The 21,021-nt window shown below is 44.8% G+C and overlaps 2 protein-coding genes across 6 annotated transcripts; one reads left to right on the forward strand and one right to left on the reverse strand.

The window, feature by feature from the left end:
• Positions 1-223: 223 nt before the first annotated feature.
• Positions 224-21,013, reverse strand: GTF2E2 (general transcription factor IIE subunit 2). Of its 2 annotated transcripts, XM_002196050.7 has the most exons (8): positions 20,903-21,013; positions 20,154-20,320; positions 10,556-10,647; positions 10,053-10,160; positions 9,311-9,493; positions 8,769-8,862; positions 1,690-1,805; positions 224-1,040 (listed from the first exon to the last, which is right to left on the reverse strand). In XM_002196050.7, exons 2-8 carry the CDS (start codon positions 20,314-20,316, stop codon positions 921-923), a joined length of 876 nt encoding a protein of 291 aa, XP_002196086.1. In that variant the 5' UTR covers positions 20,317-20,320; positions 20,903-21,013; the 3' UTR covers positions 224-920. The 2 variants fall into 2 exon arrangements, with proteins under 2 accessions (XP_002196086.1, XP_072784991.1); XM_072928890.1 differs by lacking the exons at positions 224-1,040; positions 1,690-1,805 and adding an exon at positions 2,618-2,921.
• Positions 12,193-18,175, forward strand: SMIM18 (small integral membrane protein 18). 4 transcript variants are annotated; one of them, XM_041716043.2, is made up of 3 exons: positions 12,193-12,350; positions 15,557-16,332; positions 16,559-18,175. In XM_041716043.2, the coding sequence occupies exon 2, from the start codon at positions 15,602-15,604 to the stop codon at positions 15,896-15,898; it is 297 nt and encodes a 98-aa protein (XP_041571977.2). In that variant the 5' UTR covers positions 12,193-12,350; positions 15,557-15,601; the 3' UTR covers positions 15,899-16,332; positions 16,559-18,175. The 4 variants fall into 4 exon arrangements, with proteins under 4 accessions (XP_041571977.2, XP_041571981.2, XP_072784992.1 ...); XM_041716047.2 differs by having other exon boundaries at positions 17,347-18,175; XM_072928891.1 differs by having other exon boundaries at positions 17,961-18,175.
• Positions 21,014-21,021: the final 8 nt, after the last annotated feature.

A 21,021-nucleotide genomic window follows, 5' to 3' on the forward strand; every position in this document is an offset into this window, starting at 1 on the left:
AAGGTGGTTCCTCCCCTCTCCCCAGCCATTATTAAAAAGATGACAGTGTTAGCTTAGAACAGTTAAGTCACTGAGAGGATAAAAACATAGCAAAGATTCCTTTACCTTCACGAAAAGGAAAATGCAACAAGCACAAAAGTTGCTGATTCTTCCATTCTTTAAGGAAGCAACACTGGAAACCTACATTGTAAATTTATTACTTAAAAGAAAAAAAACACTTCAGTATTACACCAGTCATTTTATTTCCTTCCTGTGCACAGAGCAGAACGTGCAACACACTTGTACCCACAACAGTGAGGAGACATCGCCGAGGGCAATTCCTAATTATCATTAGGAAGCTCTGGCTGCATCCCATCCCACAGCCTTCTGGAATTTCGGGAGTGGGGGGTTTTCTGAATTTGAGTCTCAGATATCACCGCCTTTCAGTAAAGCTCAGTCCCATGGCAAGGAAGAAGCATACAAACCGTGGGCGTATTTGACTGTGAAAGAAACTTTGCCTGCAGTGATTTTAGGAAATAGTTTTCCCCGAAATAGGTAAAACAAATGCTGTATTCAATCCCACTAGAAAGCCCCTTGTAAGTAATTCCAGGTAAATACCCATTAAGCAATGTAAAAGCAGAGTTAAGCACTGAGCAGGAATTCCTGCATTACATGCTGAGCACCATTTATCACCCTAAGCCAACAGGCAACTAGTGAGAACCTCTTACTCAAAGACACGTTTCCCATTAGCTAATTAAATTAACCTCTAAATTTAGTAGCTCATACTTGCTCTTAAACTGACCTGTTTCACCTCGGCACTTGCTGGGGTGGGGGAAACACATCACATTATTATATACAGTCAGTCCTTGTGTGAGCAGACACAGAGCCCCAGCAGCAGAAAGCCCGTCTAGAAACGCGCGTTTGCTCCAGAATTCAACCGCTCACTGCTTGCCAGGAACCACATCAGAGTAATCTTTTAATACTCCAACCAAGTGGTCATTGTGAGTCTTAAACCGGCGTTTCTTCTGAGAAGCAGGTTTCTTCCTCCTCTGAATGGGAGCCTGCAAGAAGAAACAAACAGGACTCAGAAGATCTGTGACATCTGACCTGACGTGTGACACCTGCTGGTCACCACTGCTGCGAAAGACGAGCTCTGCCAGAACCAGGGGTGGGCAAGGAAGGGAAGTGCTGGTTCCTGAAGAAGAAACAGCATCCAAATCCAATCCAGGCAGGGAGATGACCGTGGGGACAGAGCACAGCCACAGTATCCCAGGCACAGAAGTAAAGCTGGCATTCTTAAGTGCAGCTACAGAAGCAGGTACATGTCCCACAGTTCTGTCCACAATCCCATCAGGACTTCAAATACATTTAGCAGAAAAGTTAAACCTTCCTCACCTTCCTCCCAAAATACAACTACTCGTGATGTATTGTACAGCTTCAAGCAGAATCTTCCACTGTGGAGCTCACGGGGATTCCTGGAGTCTACCCTCCTTTGATGCTGTTTGGATTAATTACACTGACTCTAACAAGTCATAAAAATCACTGACTGCTGGCTGCAGCACTTGGATTTTCCAGTTTTTAACACTGGTCACACTCTCCCCGCAAGCTCCACAAAGCCATGCATAGGCTCACCAACACATTTTGGAATTAACACTGCAGGATCAGGAAGGGAGGGATTTCTTACGAATATCTACAATTTGTATCTCTTACTATTCTCTTTGGTCCAGTTTCTTGCATGGAAGAAATACCCTGTCGTTTCAGATACTCTTCTATCTTCTCCTCATCCATAGAATCCACAGGAATGCTCCTCCACAGCTTCTGGAATTCTGAAACGACAAAGTTGGTTTTATATCCCAGTGAGCAAACCCTGGGCAAAGACCCCACAGGAGGGGAAGGAAAGAGACTTGATTTCAAACACTCAAACATTCTGGCGCGTCAGTCTGTCACCGCCAGCAGGCACTCACTCAGCACAGCCTTCACCCCCTCCAAATGCTGATGCACTGCCAAGAACACCCAAAAACTGAAAAGATGAAACTCCAACCAACAAAACAACAACAAAACAGCCTCAAGCTGAACTACACTCGAGCATCAGGAGCACCCGGAGGCAACCTGTGCTTTTCGTGTTTATTTGCTCCTTTTTTTTTGCCTGGGATCTCCAGAGCAGTGTAGGCTGTGAGTGAGTTTCACAGATCCTGATGAAGGGTGATCACTAACCATAAACGGCAGCTTCATTTACACATCTTCAGCTGCCACTGACTTGGGAGACTCGTCATCATTGCTGAAGGTTCAAGCTCAGACAGTGGCTCTGAGCTCCTTTATCGCTGCAATATGATCCATACAGTTCTCTACAGATAACAAAGTACTAAAATTCCTCTGGTGTTAAAAAGAAGAGAGACACCTTAAAAACCACAGCAGCAGGAAAACAGACAGAGACAGTAAGTCTTAATTAGAGCAGCTGCCATCTGCCTGCACACTTTCTGCCTCACGTAAAGTTTCACAGAGCCTCTGGAATGCCTTCTCCAGGCAGCGGCTGGTACGATCCTACCTCCCTTCATTCCCCAGGCAGGGAGTTAAGATACATCCTGTCAGCAGGTCTGGCTAACAAACTATAAATAAAACACGAGGCACACACAGCAAGGCAAGACTCAATTTTTCCTTTTATTTCCAGATAAATTTAGTATACAGTTGTCAAAACAACCACAACCTCTGCATGCTTAAGGATCTGTCCTGTGCAGCAGGGGATGAGATGCTCCCGTGCCCGTTTGTCATAGGTATCCCGGCTCTGGGCACACTGCAACCAAGTGGGAGTGTACAAAACCAATCCGGTTCCTGCCCTTGGAACAATTCCCTACCTAAAGCACCTTGTTTTTCTATGCAAATACATGCTTCGAGTCTCAGGCGTTTCTCTTCTTCCTGTTGCCAACAGTAAGAGACTGCCCCAGCTTTCCAGGAAAGGAAAGAAAGGAATTTCACCAGTTAAGAAGACTGTGTTTGTTTTTGATAATGCAGTGGTTGTGAAGAGAACCAAAACCTGTCAAAACACCACGTTTGGTTACAGGGAGATAGCTCACAGCCTGTTTTTCACAGAGGCTATTCAGCACCCTGGGATCAGTGTGCACATCCCTTATTGCAAGGACTGACACTGTAGTCAAGACATTCTCCATCTGCTCATCCATTTTGAGGGGGTTTCTAGGCTTTCAGCATAGCTGACGGAGCCTGCTATCACAGATCATCCCTCACCTCATCCAGCTGCAGCAGGTGGAGAAGGTTTGTCCTCTTATTTATAATATCCTGCTGCAAACAAACATGTCTCATCATTAGAGTTCAGGATATATGGACAAATACACCCTGGTGCAAAAAAAAGGAAAGCTGAGGATAGGTGCTTAAGGTTAAACTGGTCTGCATTCTTCTGAGGAACAGAAGTGAAAAATTAAACACTAGAAAATAAATGGTCAGCTCTTCAAGGATCAGCATGTACAGAAGTGCAGATCACAGTTAATATCTAACTACAGTGGTCTGCATTTCTTGTAGTGCCATGGTTATAACATCACTCCAGCTTCACATCCACCTTTTAAACTCGGCCAAGAAATACAAATGGAACAGGCACCGAGATCCAAAACTGCAGAGCTAGAATGGACTTTACATACAGACAATTTAATCCACTAACTGGCCCCACCAGAGTCACCATATCATATTCTGCAACTCCATTTAAAAACTCCTCCATAAATCAGGCTGCTTTCAGCACTACTGCTTTGATTGCAGTAATTGCAAAAGAATCTCCTTCCCATGCAGGATCTCCATGCAGGGTTTTAAAACACTTCACTGCCCAGGAAAGAGGGAGTCACAACAACATGGAAACACTCCCTATTGAAGGACTGGTTCAGAACTAAAAGTACAGGATAAAGGTGGAGAAGCAAAGGGAGGGGCCACCCTTCAGTGCATATGAGCTGTCTGCACTTGGTGTGCCATCTAACAGGAAAGGGAGAGTCATCCGTCATCTCATCACAAAACTGATTTGGTGTAACACCAGACACTGGGCCAAATGCAAGGTCTGAAGAAAGAGAGCAGCTGCATGGCTGGCACTGAACCATTTACATATTACCTGTCAGGCTTTTAAGTCTCCAAGGACTACGCCCCTATCAGCCAGGGAAAGTTTAGACCTTGGGAATACACTTTCTGAATTATTGTGACATCCTCTCTGAAATATGAGAACCTGTGGGAAAAGCTGGCAATAACTACAGCTCTCAAGAAACAACCATCTGCATTTGTAGCTGTGGTACTTCTGCACCTCAGGAAATACACCCTTGACCTGACATCGGGAAAGATTTCTCCTGGTTTCCTTGAGAAGAATCAGAAGTGCTGTCACCCTGGCCTTTGCTGTGTGTCTGAAGAGCAGACAACAGCAGCAGAAGCAGCTCCTAGCACAGGCTTCAATACACCATTTTTCACAAGGTCTTTCTTTCACAGAGCACAAGGAGCTCAGTGCTGCTGTGAGGAGTGCCAGGGGATGGCTGGAGCAGGAGGCTCCCCACATGCTGGCATGCTCCAGCCAGTCATGGAGAACAGGTTGGGATGTATGCATTCCTGCGGTGCCTGCAGCCATTAGGATGACAGAGCACATTCAGTTTTCTTGTTCCGTGTCCTGTCCACTGCTGAGTGATCTTGACACCACCACAGCACAGAAACGGTGAGACTTGTCTCTCAGAGCCACTAAATTATATTATCCATCAGCCAGAATGAAAGTAAAATGGCTACAGGAGGATAAAAAGACAGCAAGGCTTCACCTGACTGCAGCAGGCCGCACTCAGGCAAGCCGAAAATCTCTGCAGGCTTAGGCTGCTTTGACAAGACAGAGCCCAGAAAAAATCCCCAGGGGAGAAATCTCCCAGGAGTTTCTGGTCAAAGCCATGCAGGTGCTTTGAACCCTCACCAAGATGTGCATTTTTCACAGAGCATTCAAGTCCTGATTCCAATGCAGATCTTCCTGAGAAGAGGCAGAAAGCTGTGATCCCAATACTGAGGCAAATGTCATGAACAAATCCTATACACAATATCTTGAAATCTGATCATTAAAACATGTTAACTCAGAAACTGGACAGAATCAACACTACTCACAGGCTGCTTCCTTGCTCCTTCAGAGAGCTAAATCTGGTCTTTCGAGTACTGAGAGGAGGAAATGAGACCAGAAGCTGGTGAAAAGCCAGTTCAGGTGTTTGCTGACATCTCCGGCAACATGAAGTCAAAACAATGAGCTCTGACCAGTGGGAACCAACACAGAGCTAAAGCAGAGGGCAGCATAACAAAGATTTTGCAGACACCTTCTCTCTCTGAAACACCCAAGGGGTAAGGATGCACAGTTACCTTGATTTTACAGCATCACAAGGTGCCTCATAGATGAAAACAATTTGCACTGACATTCCCTGAGTGATTATATTCTAACACACTTCCTTTCTATAAATGCTTACATTTGGGGAATGAAGTCATGGGTAAATGACTGCCTGGTGACTTTGGAGAGGCTTATCCAGCACTTCTGACTGCCTCACCTGCTCTTGCAGAAAGGTTGAGATGGTTACGGAGATAAACTGATACATCACACAGGTAATAAAATCTGCCAGAGATTAAAAACAGCTTAAAAATCCTCAGTGAGCCAAGCCAAAAGCTGAGCAAAGGACAAAACCAGACAATAACAATGCAGAAGGGAAGAAACTACAGTCCTAACAGTCCCAGGGAATGCAGGACTGGATTTATACCAGAAGGAAAAGGTGCTTGATGCTAAATCTGTGCTGCCCCTGGACCACCACAGCTGTAAATCAGCACTGATCCCAAGCAGTTTTTACAGTTTTAATTAAAGAACTTTTGGCCACTCTCTAAAACCCTTCGAAGGCTTAGGAAGAATTTTAAAACTTAATTATTAAAATAATTAAGTATCCGAATTTTTCAGCAATAAAGTACCTCCTATAGTGCATTCAGCTGGGGAAGATACCATCTCTAGCAGTTAGGCAATCAAACTGGCCTTTCAGCATTCAGCACAGGAGTGAAAGCCTTGTTCACATGCAAAGTGCTTCCCCCCAGCACAAAAGGCAGCCCTTGACTTGGCTGAAGCACCTGAAATCTGGCCCTGCTTTTATAAACACTTTCAGCTCCACACCACTGACAGTAGATTAATTAGCCAGGAAGTCCAGAAGGAACACATGCAATCTGAACCTTCCTCGGCTAATCACATAAAAGCAAGAACAAAAGCCGTTCCTTACTACTAAAACCCTCTCCAGTACCCTTGAGATCACGCTATATAGGCAGCGCTTGGTTGCTGCGATACATTGGGATTTATTTTCACAGGGGGAGAAAGAAAAGCTTGTTCAGCCATCAAGGGCAGAGAGGCAGGCACTGCCAGAAAGGAGGTCCGCCCACCACGCCAGGCAGAGAGCTCCAAATTGCCCTGGCAGCTCCTCTTTTTCTGAGGCAGCAGTGGGAGAGGACACCCGACTTTTCAAGGCTATCACCCTCAGCCAACACATGTTCCAAACTGGGATGCCATACGGCAGCACCGTGCACTGAGGAGCACAGGAACCTTATTTCTGAGGATAAACATTAAACTAGAAACATATTTTGAACTGTCATCGGCTGCTAGATCAAAGAGTCTGCCAACACTTCAAGGCTTATTTTGCAGTCTTTTAAAAAACTTCATTTGAACGTTGCCAGAGATAATGAGCTGCAGTAGCATTGCTAAGGCAGAGACGTGTCATAACTCGTCCTGTGCACAGACAATTCTGCCAGTGACTCCCTAAGAGACACCCTTCTGCTGCTCTGGAAAGACTCCTAAAGCAAAGCTGCTCGGGAAGGATGGGTTTCCTTCATCACAGGATAACACGGTTGGGAAAAGGACCTGCTCCAGCTGCAGTGAGTGAACCTCCTCAGGGATGTTTTCAGCACTGTGCCATATGCAGGCGGATCACTATATTCACAAAGGAGAAAATATTCTTGCCCCCTCTCAGAACAAAGCATCAAAAGGAAAACCAAAACCAGCAGGAACACAGCAACAACAAAACATCACTTCTGGCTGGGATGGGAAGCTGCTGCCACCTGCGGATAAAAGGAAGCAGAGCCACCTTGAACTACAAACACTGCACATAGGATCCCTTCAGGACACACACTGCGGGCTTAAATGCCTTCCTTCAGCAGGAGGCCAGGCGTTTTAAAGGGGCTTTTTAACCTCTTCCTACCTCTGGCAGCAATAGCTTGCATTGCTTGCTCATCACGGGTGTACTTCAACGTGTCTTGTGTAAGAGGAGCCCGGGATTTATCCTGGCTGCTTGATGCCTCTGTCTACATCTTAACAAAATAGGCTCTCTTATGAAATTTCACAGCTAATCCTGGAGTTATTACAAGCTAATAGCAGCAGGGTAGAGACCTCCCTCTGATAACTCTTTTAGTATGGTTGGGTTCCTGCTATCTGGAAAAAATTGCACAAGAAAAAACATTCATTTAGCAACACGACTGTGATACAACCAGTGGCTAAAACTTAAAAGCTCTGTCTCAAAAGTTACTGCAAGAGCACTGAGTAAATTCCTAAACATTTGGAAATCAGAAATTCCCAAGTGAATCCATTCTGCATTTTGCATACAGTGTCACTGCTGCTACCAATAAATGATAGAAATTCTTGTTTACACTTCATTTTGAGATGTTTTATTTGCTCTAGATCTCACTTCTACTTAATCACCTTTGTGAAACAGAACTATTATTACTGAGATTACAAGTGTGTCCTCTCAGTTCATAATAGTTAATGATACACATCTTCAGTTGCTAAATTCTACTGGAAATAAAGATTCCCTTGGAGGTAGGCAAAGAAAGAAAAATCTTTATGCATCCTCCTGTGGTCCTGTATGTAGAGCAGCTCAAAATTGTACCAAAACTCTTTTTTTTACCATACATAATGTGATGCAGTGTTATGCAATGGCTTTATGTGTCATGTTACAGGAACAATACATTAAAAAAAAGAAAGTGTTCAGTGTCATTGAGTCAGTCAAAATAAGATCTTCTGACACAGACTACCTTCTCCTTTTCTGCATTTACAGACACCTGATGTTGGCATTTATGTCATTATTGGAACACACCCTGATTTCTGTAATTGACTTCTGTGCATAAAATGGCACCAGAGGATTTTACCACTATTTCTGACACAACAAACATGCTGAACTTGTGAAGCCCCAAATCCACTCCAGCCTTGGGCAGCACCACTGCCCCATATCTGTGCTCTCCTCCAGTTGTAACCACCCCCTTCTCAAGAACTTTGCTTACATCTCATCCCTCTGTTCCTCATCCTCATCCCTCCTTCTGCTCCATGTATGCCTTCTTGCTGCATTCACCAATAAAAGGCACACGGTAAATAAAAGGGGAAAATCACCAACAAAAATCTTGTACCCACAAATCATCCTTTTGTGGTATTTTTGGCTTCCCCTTAAGCAGCAAAATGTTAGCTGCCATTTCTTTCACAGTGAGATGGTTTTTAGTCTCTTCTGTACCACTACTCTTGAAGACAACTCTTGGATTCCTGGTGCCATGTTCCAATGTAGCCATCATAAAGCAGAGGGTATTACCACTGGACTCACTTGCTGGTTTTGTTAGCTTTGTGTTAATATAAACACTGCCCTCTCATCTGGACACACCTAATATTTCATTATCACCCTAAAAGACTGCTCTGCCTGAAGGCTGCTTATACACAGAGTTACTTAAGATTAATTCAGATCAGATGAATTCAGATGTCATGAAGACCTATGTAAAACAACACCTACCTTCATCCACAGCAAAGTGACAGCTCTTGTCGTTGTAGAAAAGAATTTTCTTCTTATCAGGGCGATTTACAAAGATGATCTGGTCCCCTAAAGCCTCAAAAACAAATGCAAAACAACAACTCAAAATCACTTCGTTTCCAAGCTGAAGGTCTCCAACTCTAACAGAGCCAGACCTTGTGCTACAAAAAGCAACAACAAACTGGAGAAGCTGCAAAGTAACTGGCCATGAAACACATGAGTACACTAATACATCAAAAATGAGATTCAGAGGACTGAGGTCAAGGTGTGAAAGCTGAACTAATTGCCTGCAGTTGGAATGCGGGAGATCAGGAGTCTTTTGTGAGAAAGAGCTCTGGGAGCTGTGCTGAGACATCAGGGCAAATCTGAACGTAAAGGATGAAATACAGAAAAGGCCACAATATCAGATCTGCTGAAATGGCTTCTGAGTTATCAAAAGAACAGAAACAACTCATGAGAAATGTCTTAGTGACTCTCTTCCCTCTGAGAAGTGAACAGCTGAACTGCAGACACGTGTTCCTCACCTTTATGGCTTTCTGTGCATTGGGCAGCCCTTCCTCGATGTCTTCCAGAAGAATTCCTCCCAGCCCTCGCTGGTCATGCTTGTCCAAGAGCCTGAGCAGAGCCTTTTTGTCTTTCAAGTTGTACTTGGGTTTGAAGGCATACTTCCCATCCACAACTTCTATTTTCGGATTGTTGACTAGAGCCTGTAACAGGGATAGAAATTTCAAAGCTTGAAACAGTGCAGACACTACTTTTTTCTGGTGTGCTTTTGAGCACATGAACCACACGTTACAGCTGCCAGGCTGGAGGTTTGAGTTTAAACAGGTTCTAAGTCCTTGGATCCTAGATCACCAGCCTAGGCATAATTCACCATGACACAGAGCACCTCTAACAGAGAAGAGGCCCAACTTTGGTGCTGCAGGGTTATTTGTTTACCTTTTCTCATCTGGCAAAAGCTCAGCGACAATTTTATATACACTTCTTGGGAGGAGATCTTCCATTCCATTCTGATATTCTGGTTCATTATGGAAGAAACCTGGAGCTAGCTTTTGGTAGACTTCAGCAAAGTCAAACTTCCCTCACAACCAACACTACCAGAGCAGAAGTTTCTGCTCCCCAGATTATTAGTGCTGCCAGCACGGAATATTACAGCCCAACTTAGTTTCTTGAAGGAGGGATTACATATTTAATGGTTTAGTAAATGTGTACAATTCAGGTTTTTCAGAATTCTTTGATGAAAATCTGAATATATTTTTCCTTTACCTCGCTCATTAACCATTGTTTCTGTTTGAGTCCAATATCTAAATGCTGTGTTTCATCCAGTATCTCTTCCAGGGTTAAGGGATGTGTATCACCGCGCTGGTGCCGGGTCTGGAAAAGCAAACAGGATCTCTTACAGCTCATTCATTTCACTTCATTCAGCAATTCCACCACCAAAATGGAACTAAGATTGGACTCAAATTACACTTTATTTTGATCACTAGCCCATTAATCCCAAAAATTGACAGGATCTTGAAATTCCTGCAAATAAACCCCATTATCTTGGTTGTAAAGTGAGCTGGGATAATCAGGATTTCAGTTATGGAACAATATGCTGACAATTTCATTTACTGACAGTACTTTGAATTTAACAAGCAGTTTCTTGAAATTCTGTTGCAGTAAAAGAATTTCAGAGGTTGAAACATTCAGCATTTTTCAGCTCCCACGGGACAATAAATAATTAAAGTATTTAAAAACAGTATTATTTTATACCAAAACAACAATACCTTCATATAATTCACTATTTTAGCAAGGACTCCAAACTTGTAGCCAGAGCCTCCTGAAAGGGCTTTCAAGTTAAATGATCCATTGCTGTGATCTACAAAGAAAGAAAACAATTAGAGGGTGCTTTGATAGCTTCCTGTTGGCTCTCAGCTCCATCACGTTCTCCCTCTACTTCCAGCAGCTTTTTGAATCGACAGTTGTGGACAGAAACAGGAGTGGCAGAAGCACCCACCCTCAGGTGAGTCCTTGCACACATCTTCATCCAGACCCAGAGGACACAGCTCTGGAACATTTCTGACCGGAACTCCACAAATAGAAAGTTAAGAAAGCAGCAAGTGACTACAGAGTTACTGCAGCAAGAGAACATGTTTAATTTGGTGGCTTAACATCCCATAATCATTTACACTACATGAATCCACGCTGAAATAATGCACTGTATTTGCACCACCAATACCTTCCTCCTGCTAAGATGGGGGCACAAAGCTTCCCTTCTTCCCCAAAGGCACTCAATGGTTACACAGCAGGTAAAGGAAGGCTGTGATTAAAAAAAAAAAATATATATTGTTTCAAGTAGCTCTAGTGGAGAATTTATTATACAGAGCCATACAAATGCAATCTAATTCACTGGTGTGTTGCATCCCTGGAACAACAACTCAGAACCCCCTCTGTTGTCAAGTGTGGCTGTCTTTATCATGAGGTTCGCTATCATTTTGTTTCCAAAGTTCTTGCAAGGATGTTAATGACCACTTCATTAACGTCAGCTCTTAGCACAGCACATTAAACACAAATATCCACAAACCACTATCACAAGCCACAGGCTCATTACCAGCACAGCATTGCTCAAACCCAATGGCAACAGTTTTCTGGAATTTCAGCTACTCCAGAAAAAGAACACCATCTCTTTGTCACCATGGGGATTGTTTAATCCTCTGGTGATTTCTAAGCACATCTGATAGGACAACAGTTATCTCAGAGATACAGAGCGCCTATTATTTCCATGGAAAAATCAAGATAAAAGAGCAGAATTGTGAAGCTGTTACATGACATTGTCTTAAAGGCTTTACACAACACAAGAATTTTAAAATTAACATAGAAGAATCAGTGTAACTCCAGCTACAGAAGAATATTTTATTCTGGTTACTAAATTAAAAAAAAAAAAATCAAAAGTCAGCTCCCCCTGAAGATGTGGCCCGCAGGGATTTTCCCCTACAGGATTCCCTTTTGAGATTAAAAATTAATGTCTATGTAGGACATTTTATAAATAAATAGAAAAATCATAGATGCAATGAGAGCTCTGAAGTGACCAAAATAAATTCAGAGGTACAACAAACAGTTAAGATTATTTATCACGTTTTTGTTCTGTCAGTTGGATCAGGATGATTATGTGGTTTAATCTGACTGCTTGCAGCCTGCCACAGTCCATGACAAGAGAATCTAACCACACGGTGAGGCTGGGAATCTGCAGATATTAACACTTCAAGCGTCATGGGTTGATGGCTGATCCCAGCACAAAGCAGAGTGGGGTCGTGGCCAACGCGCCTCCTCTGCTAACGAGCTCATCCCCTCCCGAAAAAACAAGAGCAGGGAGGCGTTTACTTCTCATTCCAGGCAGTAAGAGTCACGTTTATGAATGATTTACTCCTGGGGTTGAGGGTTCGATGCAAATGAGCACAAAGGAAGTTGTCAGCAGCATCGTGCTCTGGCCAATGGAAAAAAAGCTCCATCTTAGCTGTGCCATAGGCTGCACTAAAAAAAGGGACCAGAACGGCGCTCTCTCAGCATCCTTTCACACAAGAGGTAGGTGTGTATCATTTTATAACATTCTCTGAGGTTTATCTTGATTACTGAAAGAAAATATGCCTGTAAGCTGAGAACCTGTAAAAGCTTCTTGGAATCAGAATGATTTTTCTCTAGGCTGAGCAGGTTTATCCCGCTGAATGTGGAGGAGCTTGTCTTGCACGATCAGACAAGCACTTTCACCATCTGTGCACTAATGGAAAATTGATGACCACTCCATCTTACAGCAGAGCTAACACAACAAGCCAAGATTCAGTAAACAAAATGGATTTCATCCTTACGGGGGAGGTGGCTGGTTTCCTGCAGCCTCACGTTCCTTGTGATTGAGTCTATGTGTTTTCACAGAAATGACAATGAAAGGGTTTTCCTTAAAACAAAGGCAGCTCCAGCTGAAATGTGAGCAATGTTACCTCCCAGGGGGTATTCCGTAAATTAGGCTGTGTGTGGAGGAGAAACCCCTTCTAGAAACGTGGTATACACTGGGTAGGGAGAAAATCCCTCTGCCTGCTGTTACCTTTGGAAGCACTGGAGCAGCCATCAGTACAAGGCAAACAGCCGGCTCGGAATGCACCTGAGATTTGTAAATGCTTTTATCCCGAGATGCCTGCTCAGTGCTTTCTTAAACAGGGCTGCCTCAGTGCTGCATTAAAAGGATTTTCTGCCAGTCATTTCCCTCTACTCCATGAATATGATTCCAAATAAAGCTGCTCCTCTGCAGTGCCCAAAGATGCTAATGCTTTAAAATTAAAACCTAGTGCATTAAATATTTAACTCACTGCATTTTGGATACATACAACTGCTGACTTGATTGTAAATCAGACTGGCTGATGATATGAATCTGACCTGTGTGGTTATAAAATAAGTAAAACTGCAGGAAACCAGCCCATTTTTGACAGCTTTAAAGGACACTAACCTCATTGGTGCTGTTTTAATTCTGAGCAGTCAGCAACAGCTACCTCAGCCTTGTACTGCAATAATTATAGCAAAGAGAGATCTTTATCTGCCTCGCCCCATTCAAAACTGAGGAGATCATCCTCCTCCTCCTCAAGGAGCATTAAATTCCACCTCCTGGCAAAAAGACAAACGTCTCTCCGCTGTGCAAACCGCTGCCCTATTGGTGGCTGTGGAGTGGGAAGGGAATGGCTGCCCTGATGGAGCCTGTGGAGTGGGAAGGGAATGGCTGTAGAGTAGGGAGGGAATGGCTGCCCTGAAGGAGCCTGTGGAGTGGGGAGGGAATGGCTGCCCTGATGGAGCTTGTGGAGTGGGAAGGGAATGGCTGTGGAAAGGGAAGGGAATGGCTGCTGCACTGTGCCATGCTGCCAGCACAGCTCTAGCCTGCCCAAGATGCTCCTCACCTCTTGGGAACAGAGCTACTGCCCCGGCAGAGAGCTGTGCTGGCAAAGGGTCCTGGCCACACAGAGCAGATCTGACCAATCCCTCCAGTGGCCCGAGATCTTGATTACTTTGAGCAATATAAATGAAGAAAACCACCAAAACTTACTAAATTTTGCATCACAGAAACAGTCTGGTTTTGTGTCTGGTGTTTACAGAGCGAGCAAACTTCCATGTAACAGATTCCAACAAAATCCTTAGTCCTAGAAATTTGTTTACAAAGTTCAAAACAAAACTTCTTTCTTTTCCAAAGGTATCCTCTTGCCACTTAAAATACACAGTTAAATCCTGCTTATTTTAATTACTCCTCAAAGGGGACTCCAAATCCTTTTATTCAGCTCCCCCCTCTCTCTTTCTCTCATGGATTAGTTTCAAATAAGTCTTCAAGCCACCCCTTCAAAAACCCTCATGACTTTTAGCCCCATAACATTTTGGCTGAGTTTCCTTCCCAGACTGTGATCAAATCAAGCCACTCTCTTGAAGCCAGGACCTGACTCAAGCCAGGAGTATTTTTAGCTTGGATTTGCTCTGTAAACTTTTGTTTAAAGAAAAAAAACACCAACAATTTAATTAATCCCATCCATCTCAATCATACACTGCATATTCAATTACTAATTTGTGTACTCAGTACAGATTTAACAGAGGAAACAGTAAGTTACTGCAACCGCTCCAGTAAATGTCTGCATGGAACACAAATGCCAAGGACCTTCCCAACAACAAAGCTCTTTTGTTTCAATTTAAATCCATAGAAGACAGAAGGATCAAGAACAAAATGTTTCATATTACAACAATAAAAATAAGATATAGATCACAAGCTAGTTTGGCAGCGTGATCCTCATTTTCACCATATCTTTCTCTTTAAAATTTTCACAGAAATAAGGACAGGTGCTCAGACTGCTTTAGTAGACACCATCACCACCATGTTCCACCTAAAAACTCCTTGCTATTTCCTCAAGGAAATATGGAGACCTGACTTGAGCTCCTCCTCCCACACCCAGTTTTAAATTGCCTGAGGGATTCAAAGGTTATTATGACATCCTAGAAGTTACCATAGCTCCTTGGACAATTTTTTATTACATTACAGAGCAAAGGCAGGTTTGCTGGAGTCAACCTCTTGCTTCATCACCTCCACACCACAGAGCAGCCTCTTCCTCTGCCAGGTGCCAACCCAGAGTTAGGCAGAGTTGAAAATAAGAAATAAGAACTCATAAAGAGTTGGGTTTTCCTCATTATCCACCCCAATCACTACAGCACCACAAACAAGATTTCCAAATGCTCCCAGTGCCATCTGGACAGCCCAGTTTCTCCAGCACAAACTACTCAGCAGTGCAAGAGCAGGGGAATGAACAGGTCAGGAAATCTGCCCTCCTGAAGTCCAGAGTTTTCCAGGTGAACAAGTCTGTGCTGACAGGCAATTCCAAAATAATAAGGCCTTTCACACCACACAAGTGGCAGCCTCAAGAATGGTGATGGACAGGTGGTTGAAACCACTGCACACCTTGAAAATCTAGTTTGTAAGTTTTCTGTTTGTGCATATAATTGAAATAAAGACAGAAAGCTCTCTCATTCCTGAATCACTTACACCACATGATGCTTGCATGAACTAGATACTGCCAAAATAAATGTTCTGGTCCTATCACAAACTTACATATTTGGAGTTTGATATTTTGGTGAGCAAATATGAGTATGCAACAATCCATGTCTGTAGAAACTTTGAGCACTTACTCTGAGTTTAAATAGTTCCAATTTGTGGTAAATATCACAGCATGTCTATGATTGACAGAGTCCTCAACAGCTTTGTTTGTGTGTTTCAGCTCCCAAATCTGTGCCAGTGAGCATACTTAGACAGCTCTTCAAGAATGGCAACCCTCAACAGCACCCACTGGAATGAGACTACTACATCCGTTTCACAGTATCTGGGCTTCCAAGTGCAAAAAATTTACCCTTTCCATGACAACTGGAACACTGCCTGCTTTGTTATCCTGATCATATTCATCTTCACTGTAGTTTCTCTGGTGGTCTTGGCTTTCCTGTATGAGCTGCTGGACTGCTGCTGCTGCGTGAAGAACAAAACTGTGAAAGACTTGGAGCATGAGCCCAATCCTGTCAGAGCTATGATGAACAGCTTCAGGAAGCGTGACACAGAGGTGGTGTAGGAAGCACTGAGCACCTGCACCTGGACAACTTGGTGTGACATCTCAAATGAAGCCTCTTGTACCTTACAAATGAGCAAGTCATGCGCTTTTTTCTTTTGGACTTAAATATCCACAGTGGCAATTTTATATCTGGATGTGAGCTGGAATAATTGGCAAAGGCTTTCCAAGTGCTTAGCAGAAAGACAATCTGTTGCAGTGTTATGGGAGGGAAAAAGATTTCTGGTTTTAGATGAACTTTTGCTGTTTATATTGAGTTACCGGCATAGAAATTTGTCTACCTGACCGAAAAAATGCTGCCTAACATGCATAAAACTGTGTTGCTTAACTGAAGAAAACGTTTATAAAATGTCCAACAGTCTGATCACATTCCAAGCAAAGACAGCAGTGTTGTCTCACCGAGTCAACCACAGAGGGACAGGACAGACAGACAAGGGGTAAGAAAGAAGTTGGGGCAGGAGGGTTGAATGGCAAGAGACCCTTCAGGCAGGAGAGGATTGTGTGTGTTCTAGTCTTTGGCAGCACTTTTTATTAAGGGGTTTTTGCTTTTAGAAGAGAGGGTGGTGGGAGGGAGGCTATGCCAACAAGAAATATATCTCTAGAATAGTCTTTTCTAGTCCTCCTAAAAGGGTAGTTTGACCCTTTCTTCCCCCACTTCTCTAGTTCCAAGGAGCTGTATGCAGTCTGGCCAACAGTTTCTAGGTGTTGAGACCTGCATAACCCATCACCTTCAGAATATCTGACCCTTTCCAAAAATCCTGCTGGAAATGAACAGGGACAATTCTCTGCCCCAAGGCTGCTGTTTCTGTGGCAACCACAACACTACAGGGAGTGGGACACGCTGGATCTATCATCCCTATCCCAAAGTTTCAAAGCCAAACTGGAACTGGTGGAGTTCTTGCCAAGAACACAGGGAGATGGGCCACAGACCTCTCACACTGAAGAGGGGCATGCCACCGAGCCCAGGTGCAGCTTTCAGCACTCTGCACAAGAGAATTTCACTTGACTTATCTCACTTCACTTCATCTGCCTGCTGACACGTCCCAGAGCTCACACTCACCCCTTCCTCATGTCCTGACCACAGAACTCTCACACCTCTGGCTCACCAGTCCTCTGTAGCTGTGCTATGTCCGTGATTTTTAAAACCATTCAAGTTTTGTAGCTACAAGTGACAATTGTAATAAAAGTGTCCAACAGTGTAGCCATCAGTACCTCCTGGCAAGTCCTTCACACGCCTGAACTCCCACAGAAATGGCCCAGAGCAAAGCTACATGCAGGACAAGTTATTTAACTGTATTAACCCCAGAAAACACTCCTGTCAGGAAGGAAACAAAACCCACCTAAATGGCCACAGCCGTAAGTGACCTCACAGTCCATCCATGTCAAAAAAACCTTGGCTAGTACCTATAATGATCCCTTTTTTTAATATATATATCAAATCCCTCTCTCAGGTTGAGCATGACTAAGCTCCAGAAGATCTGGACAAAGTGGAAGACTTGCTAATTGACACGTGCTGCTCCTGGTTGGGGAGATGGAGACACAAGACATCTAGGGCACTAAGAACTAGCAGAGCTAGTCCAGTGATTCACCTGCAGAAGCAAACTCCCTCCTGCAGTCACAAATCCTCACAACCATTCACCTCAGACACACTTCTTACAGTGAAGTTTGGCCAGGACCACTCCCCCGTGCAGAGAATGCTTCAAGCTCAAAATCAAAAGCACAACTGATGGAAGCCAGTGCCCCAAGTACAAGATCATTTAGGACTCACACTGAGATGTATGATGAAGATAACGCCAGTGGTGATAAGGATGACATGTCACCTTCTGCTGTGTGCAGCAGCATCAGACTGGGAAATCCTGCTCAAGAGGCACTGAATTAAATCCTGCCTCTCTCCTAAAAGGAATGCACTGGACACTTGCAGCATTCCTACAAAATGCCCATCATGGCTGCACACACAAGAGGGCAGTGCGTGCAACACGCCAGCCTCTGCTGCTCTGGCAATGCCTTCCCGAGAAGCACATGGAATGACAAATCTTGGGACTCATCCCAGTTTTTTATTTCACAGGTCTACAAAGGGGAATGGGTGTGGGCACAAGGAACAGAAGGCAAAGGTGTTCCCTTGCACAGTACCAGAGAAGACTCAGGATGATTCTTTCCCACAAAACAGCCCCTGAAGATTCTGGCTCTTGACGACTGTCGGTGGAGACCACTGAGACAAAGGTCTTAAGATGAAGACCATAGCCACAATTTACTATTGATTAATAAAACTAATGAAACATATTTGATCAATTTCATTTATTTTCCAGTTCCTATTCTGAACTGAGTAAACTAGCTTTGAATTTTTCAAATAACTTGTTGAAATAATGATTTGAAATAACGATAGTAATACCTGTATAGTAATCAGCGTAGGGGCAGTGGGAAGCTTAAGGTAGACTTCACAGACAGGCCAGATTTAGCTGTGCAGTCTCTTGAAGATTAGCATGGTCTCCATACCTCTCCTCCCCCCAAAAGTGTCAAGGGCTGGCTCTCTGAGGCACAGAACATCAGAGTGAGGGAGGAACTGCACACCCAGGGACTATCACACAAACACTTGTGACTCCCCTCATCACCTCTGTGGCACTGCACAACAAAACTAGGACTGGCCATCCTAGTTGTTGTCTCTTTGGGGTGGTGGGATAGGGATTTCCCAGCATCAGGTTTTTACTCCACCTCCTGTCTCTAACACCCACATATCCTGACAGACATCTGCTAATCTGGCAAGTGAAATAAAAAGCAGGTTTTGAGGTGATGGATTTTAACTCTGCAGCATGAAAGTGTTGTAGGAACCCTGGAACCTCTCTGGTACTGCCTGGAACACAGCCAGTAGCATAAAAGATCAAGTTTATCTCCTCAGAGCCACATTGGGTCCCTGTTTGTGTAAGTGAATTGTCTGACAGCCACAAAAGCACTTTAAGAAACCCTCAGCCCACAAAAACCACAGAAACAAAATGAAACCTTCTTTAGCTGCTCAAATCCTCCAGATCAGGCTCACACTTGTACCCTCTCCCTCTTCCTGACTCCCCAGCAAACCCTGCTCACCCCAGTGACGCAGCCTAGATATTCCACGCAGAATTTTGTTTTATTTGGAGAGTGTGAAAAAGGGATGGATGGAAACCTGGCCTCCCTTGATTTATTTTAGAATGTCTGGCTGATACTTTATTTGGTGCCTGAGAAGCTGCAGACACATACCCAAATTCCCAACTCTTCCCCAGGGACAGAAGATGCTTCACTCCTCCCAAACTCTGTTGTTTTTAGCCCTATTGTTTCTTCTGGAGTTTAGGAGAGAGCTATGTGTGGTATTATTCAAAATATGAGTGTAGACTGAGTTCGCACAACAGGGTATTTTGTGGTTTAGTAACTCCTGGTATTTGATCTGACCTTAAGAGTGCATTTGAGAACTGCCACTGCTTTCGGAGCAAATCCTCTCCCCGGTGCTGCACTTTCCACACACTCCCACTATCTTTGGTGCTGCTTTATTAACTCTTTATTTGATACTGGGAGACTCATTATCAGTGCCACCACCCCAGGGAAATGCCACAACTCCTCAGTAAAACAAGCAGAAACCCCTGGAATGCCTGGCACTCATGAGCAAAGCTTAGCTCCCAGGTGAAACAAGGACAACTGCTAATTGCAACATGCAGGCCAAACAAGATGCACCTGGCAAAATCCATCTCAGGTATGAATACCCTCCAACTTACAATTACCTAAATGTTTTAGGTGCTCTCTTTCTAGAAATAATCACAGAATCAGGAATGGTTTGGGCTCGAAGGGAGCCCAAAGCTTATCCAGTTCCAACCCCCTGCCATGGGGACACCTCCCACTAGACCAGGTTGCTCCAGGCCCTGTCCAACACGGCAAACACAGAGAAAATGAATGGCACCATTGCCGCTGCCTGTCCATCAGGCACTGAAATTCAAAATTTCCAAAAGCACATCCAAAGCACAGTTTCACATCAATAATTTTGGCAGTAGCGATTCCTCCAACAGAACAACAGCAAACAAGCCACAGGATGAGGCTTAACACAGATGCACAGTAGAGAATGGGTTTTTCACACCGTGGCAAGTGACTTTCTTAACAAAAGCGGCAATTGAAGAGAAAAACCTGACAACAGCCACCAGCAAAACTCACAGATATAGCGTTATTCACATGAGTAAACCAGGGCTTAAAGGCAAAGAGCAGGAAACACCGAGCAGCTGCTGGACAGGAGACTTCCACCCACCTGTGTTTTGTTTGGAGCTGGAGGAGCCCCCTTGTTCTACCTTGGCCTTCTTCTTCTTGGAAGCAGAGGAGTCCGAGGAGAGAGCTGGGCGTTTCTCTACGGCCGGCGTGGAGAGGGCTCGCTTTTTGAACAGCTCCCGCTCCCTCAGCAAGCTGGGGTCCATGATTCTGCCACGGGGAAAAGGCGAGAAAAAGGTGTCGGCGTCACCCAGGGATTTAGGAGCAGAAGCAAATGTTTATCACGGAATACGCCGAGTTCGATGGGAGCCACAGGGTCCCACCACTGAGTCCAACTCAGCCCTACACAGGACACGCCAAGAACCGCACTCTGGGCCGGGGAGTGTTGTCCAAGCGCCCCGTGAGCTGTGGCAGGGTCGGTGCCGTGACCACATCCCCGAGGAGCAATTTATTTCTTGTTCGCTCCTCCTTTTCCCCAGTGCGGACTTCAGTAACAGCGTAAAGGCGTCAGTGCACTACCGGAACCTTAAGGATCGTGCACGGGAATGCCGAACAGGGATAGAAGAGCTGGGTGCCATCCTAACGAGGCACGGCCAGCGGCAGGACGGAACAAAGTGGCACCGCGGCGGGCGGGCGACCGGAAACAAGCAGCCGGAGGATGCCGGCGCCTCGCCGCCCCTATAGCCGCGCATAAAGCGGGGCGGGCTCTCCCACATCCCCCTGTCCGCTCCCGTCCCGGTGCCGATGGCGTTTCCTTGTCCCGTCCCCTCACGGCGGCCCCCGCCCGCTCACCCGCGCGCCGCCGCCGCCTAGCGAGCCATGCCGCTCCCGGCAGCCCCCGCGCGGCCCGCCCCGGAAGCGGCCCGCCTGTCGCCATGGCAACGCGGCCCGGGCCTGCCCGCCCTCAGCCC

The sequence above is a fragment of the Taeniopygia guttata genome, chromosome 4 (genome assembly GCF_048771995.1).
Source record: "Taeniopygia guttata chromosome 4, bTaeGut7.mat, whole genome shotgun sequence".
In the NCBI taxonomy this organism is placed as follows: domain Eukaryota; kingdom Metazoa; phylum Chordata; class Aves; order Passeriformes; family Estrildidae; genus Taeniopygia; species Taeniopygia guttata.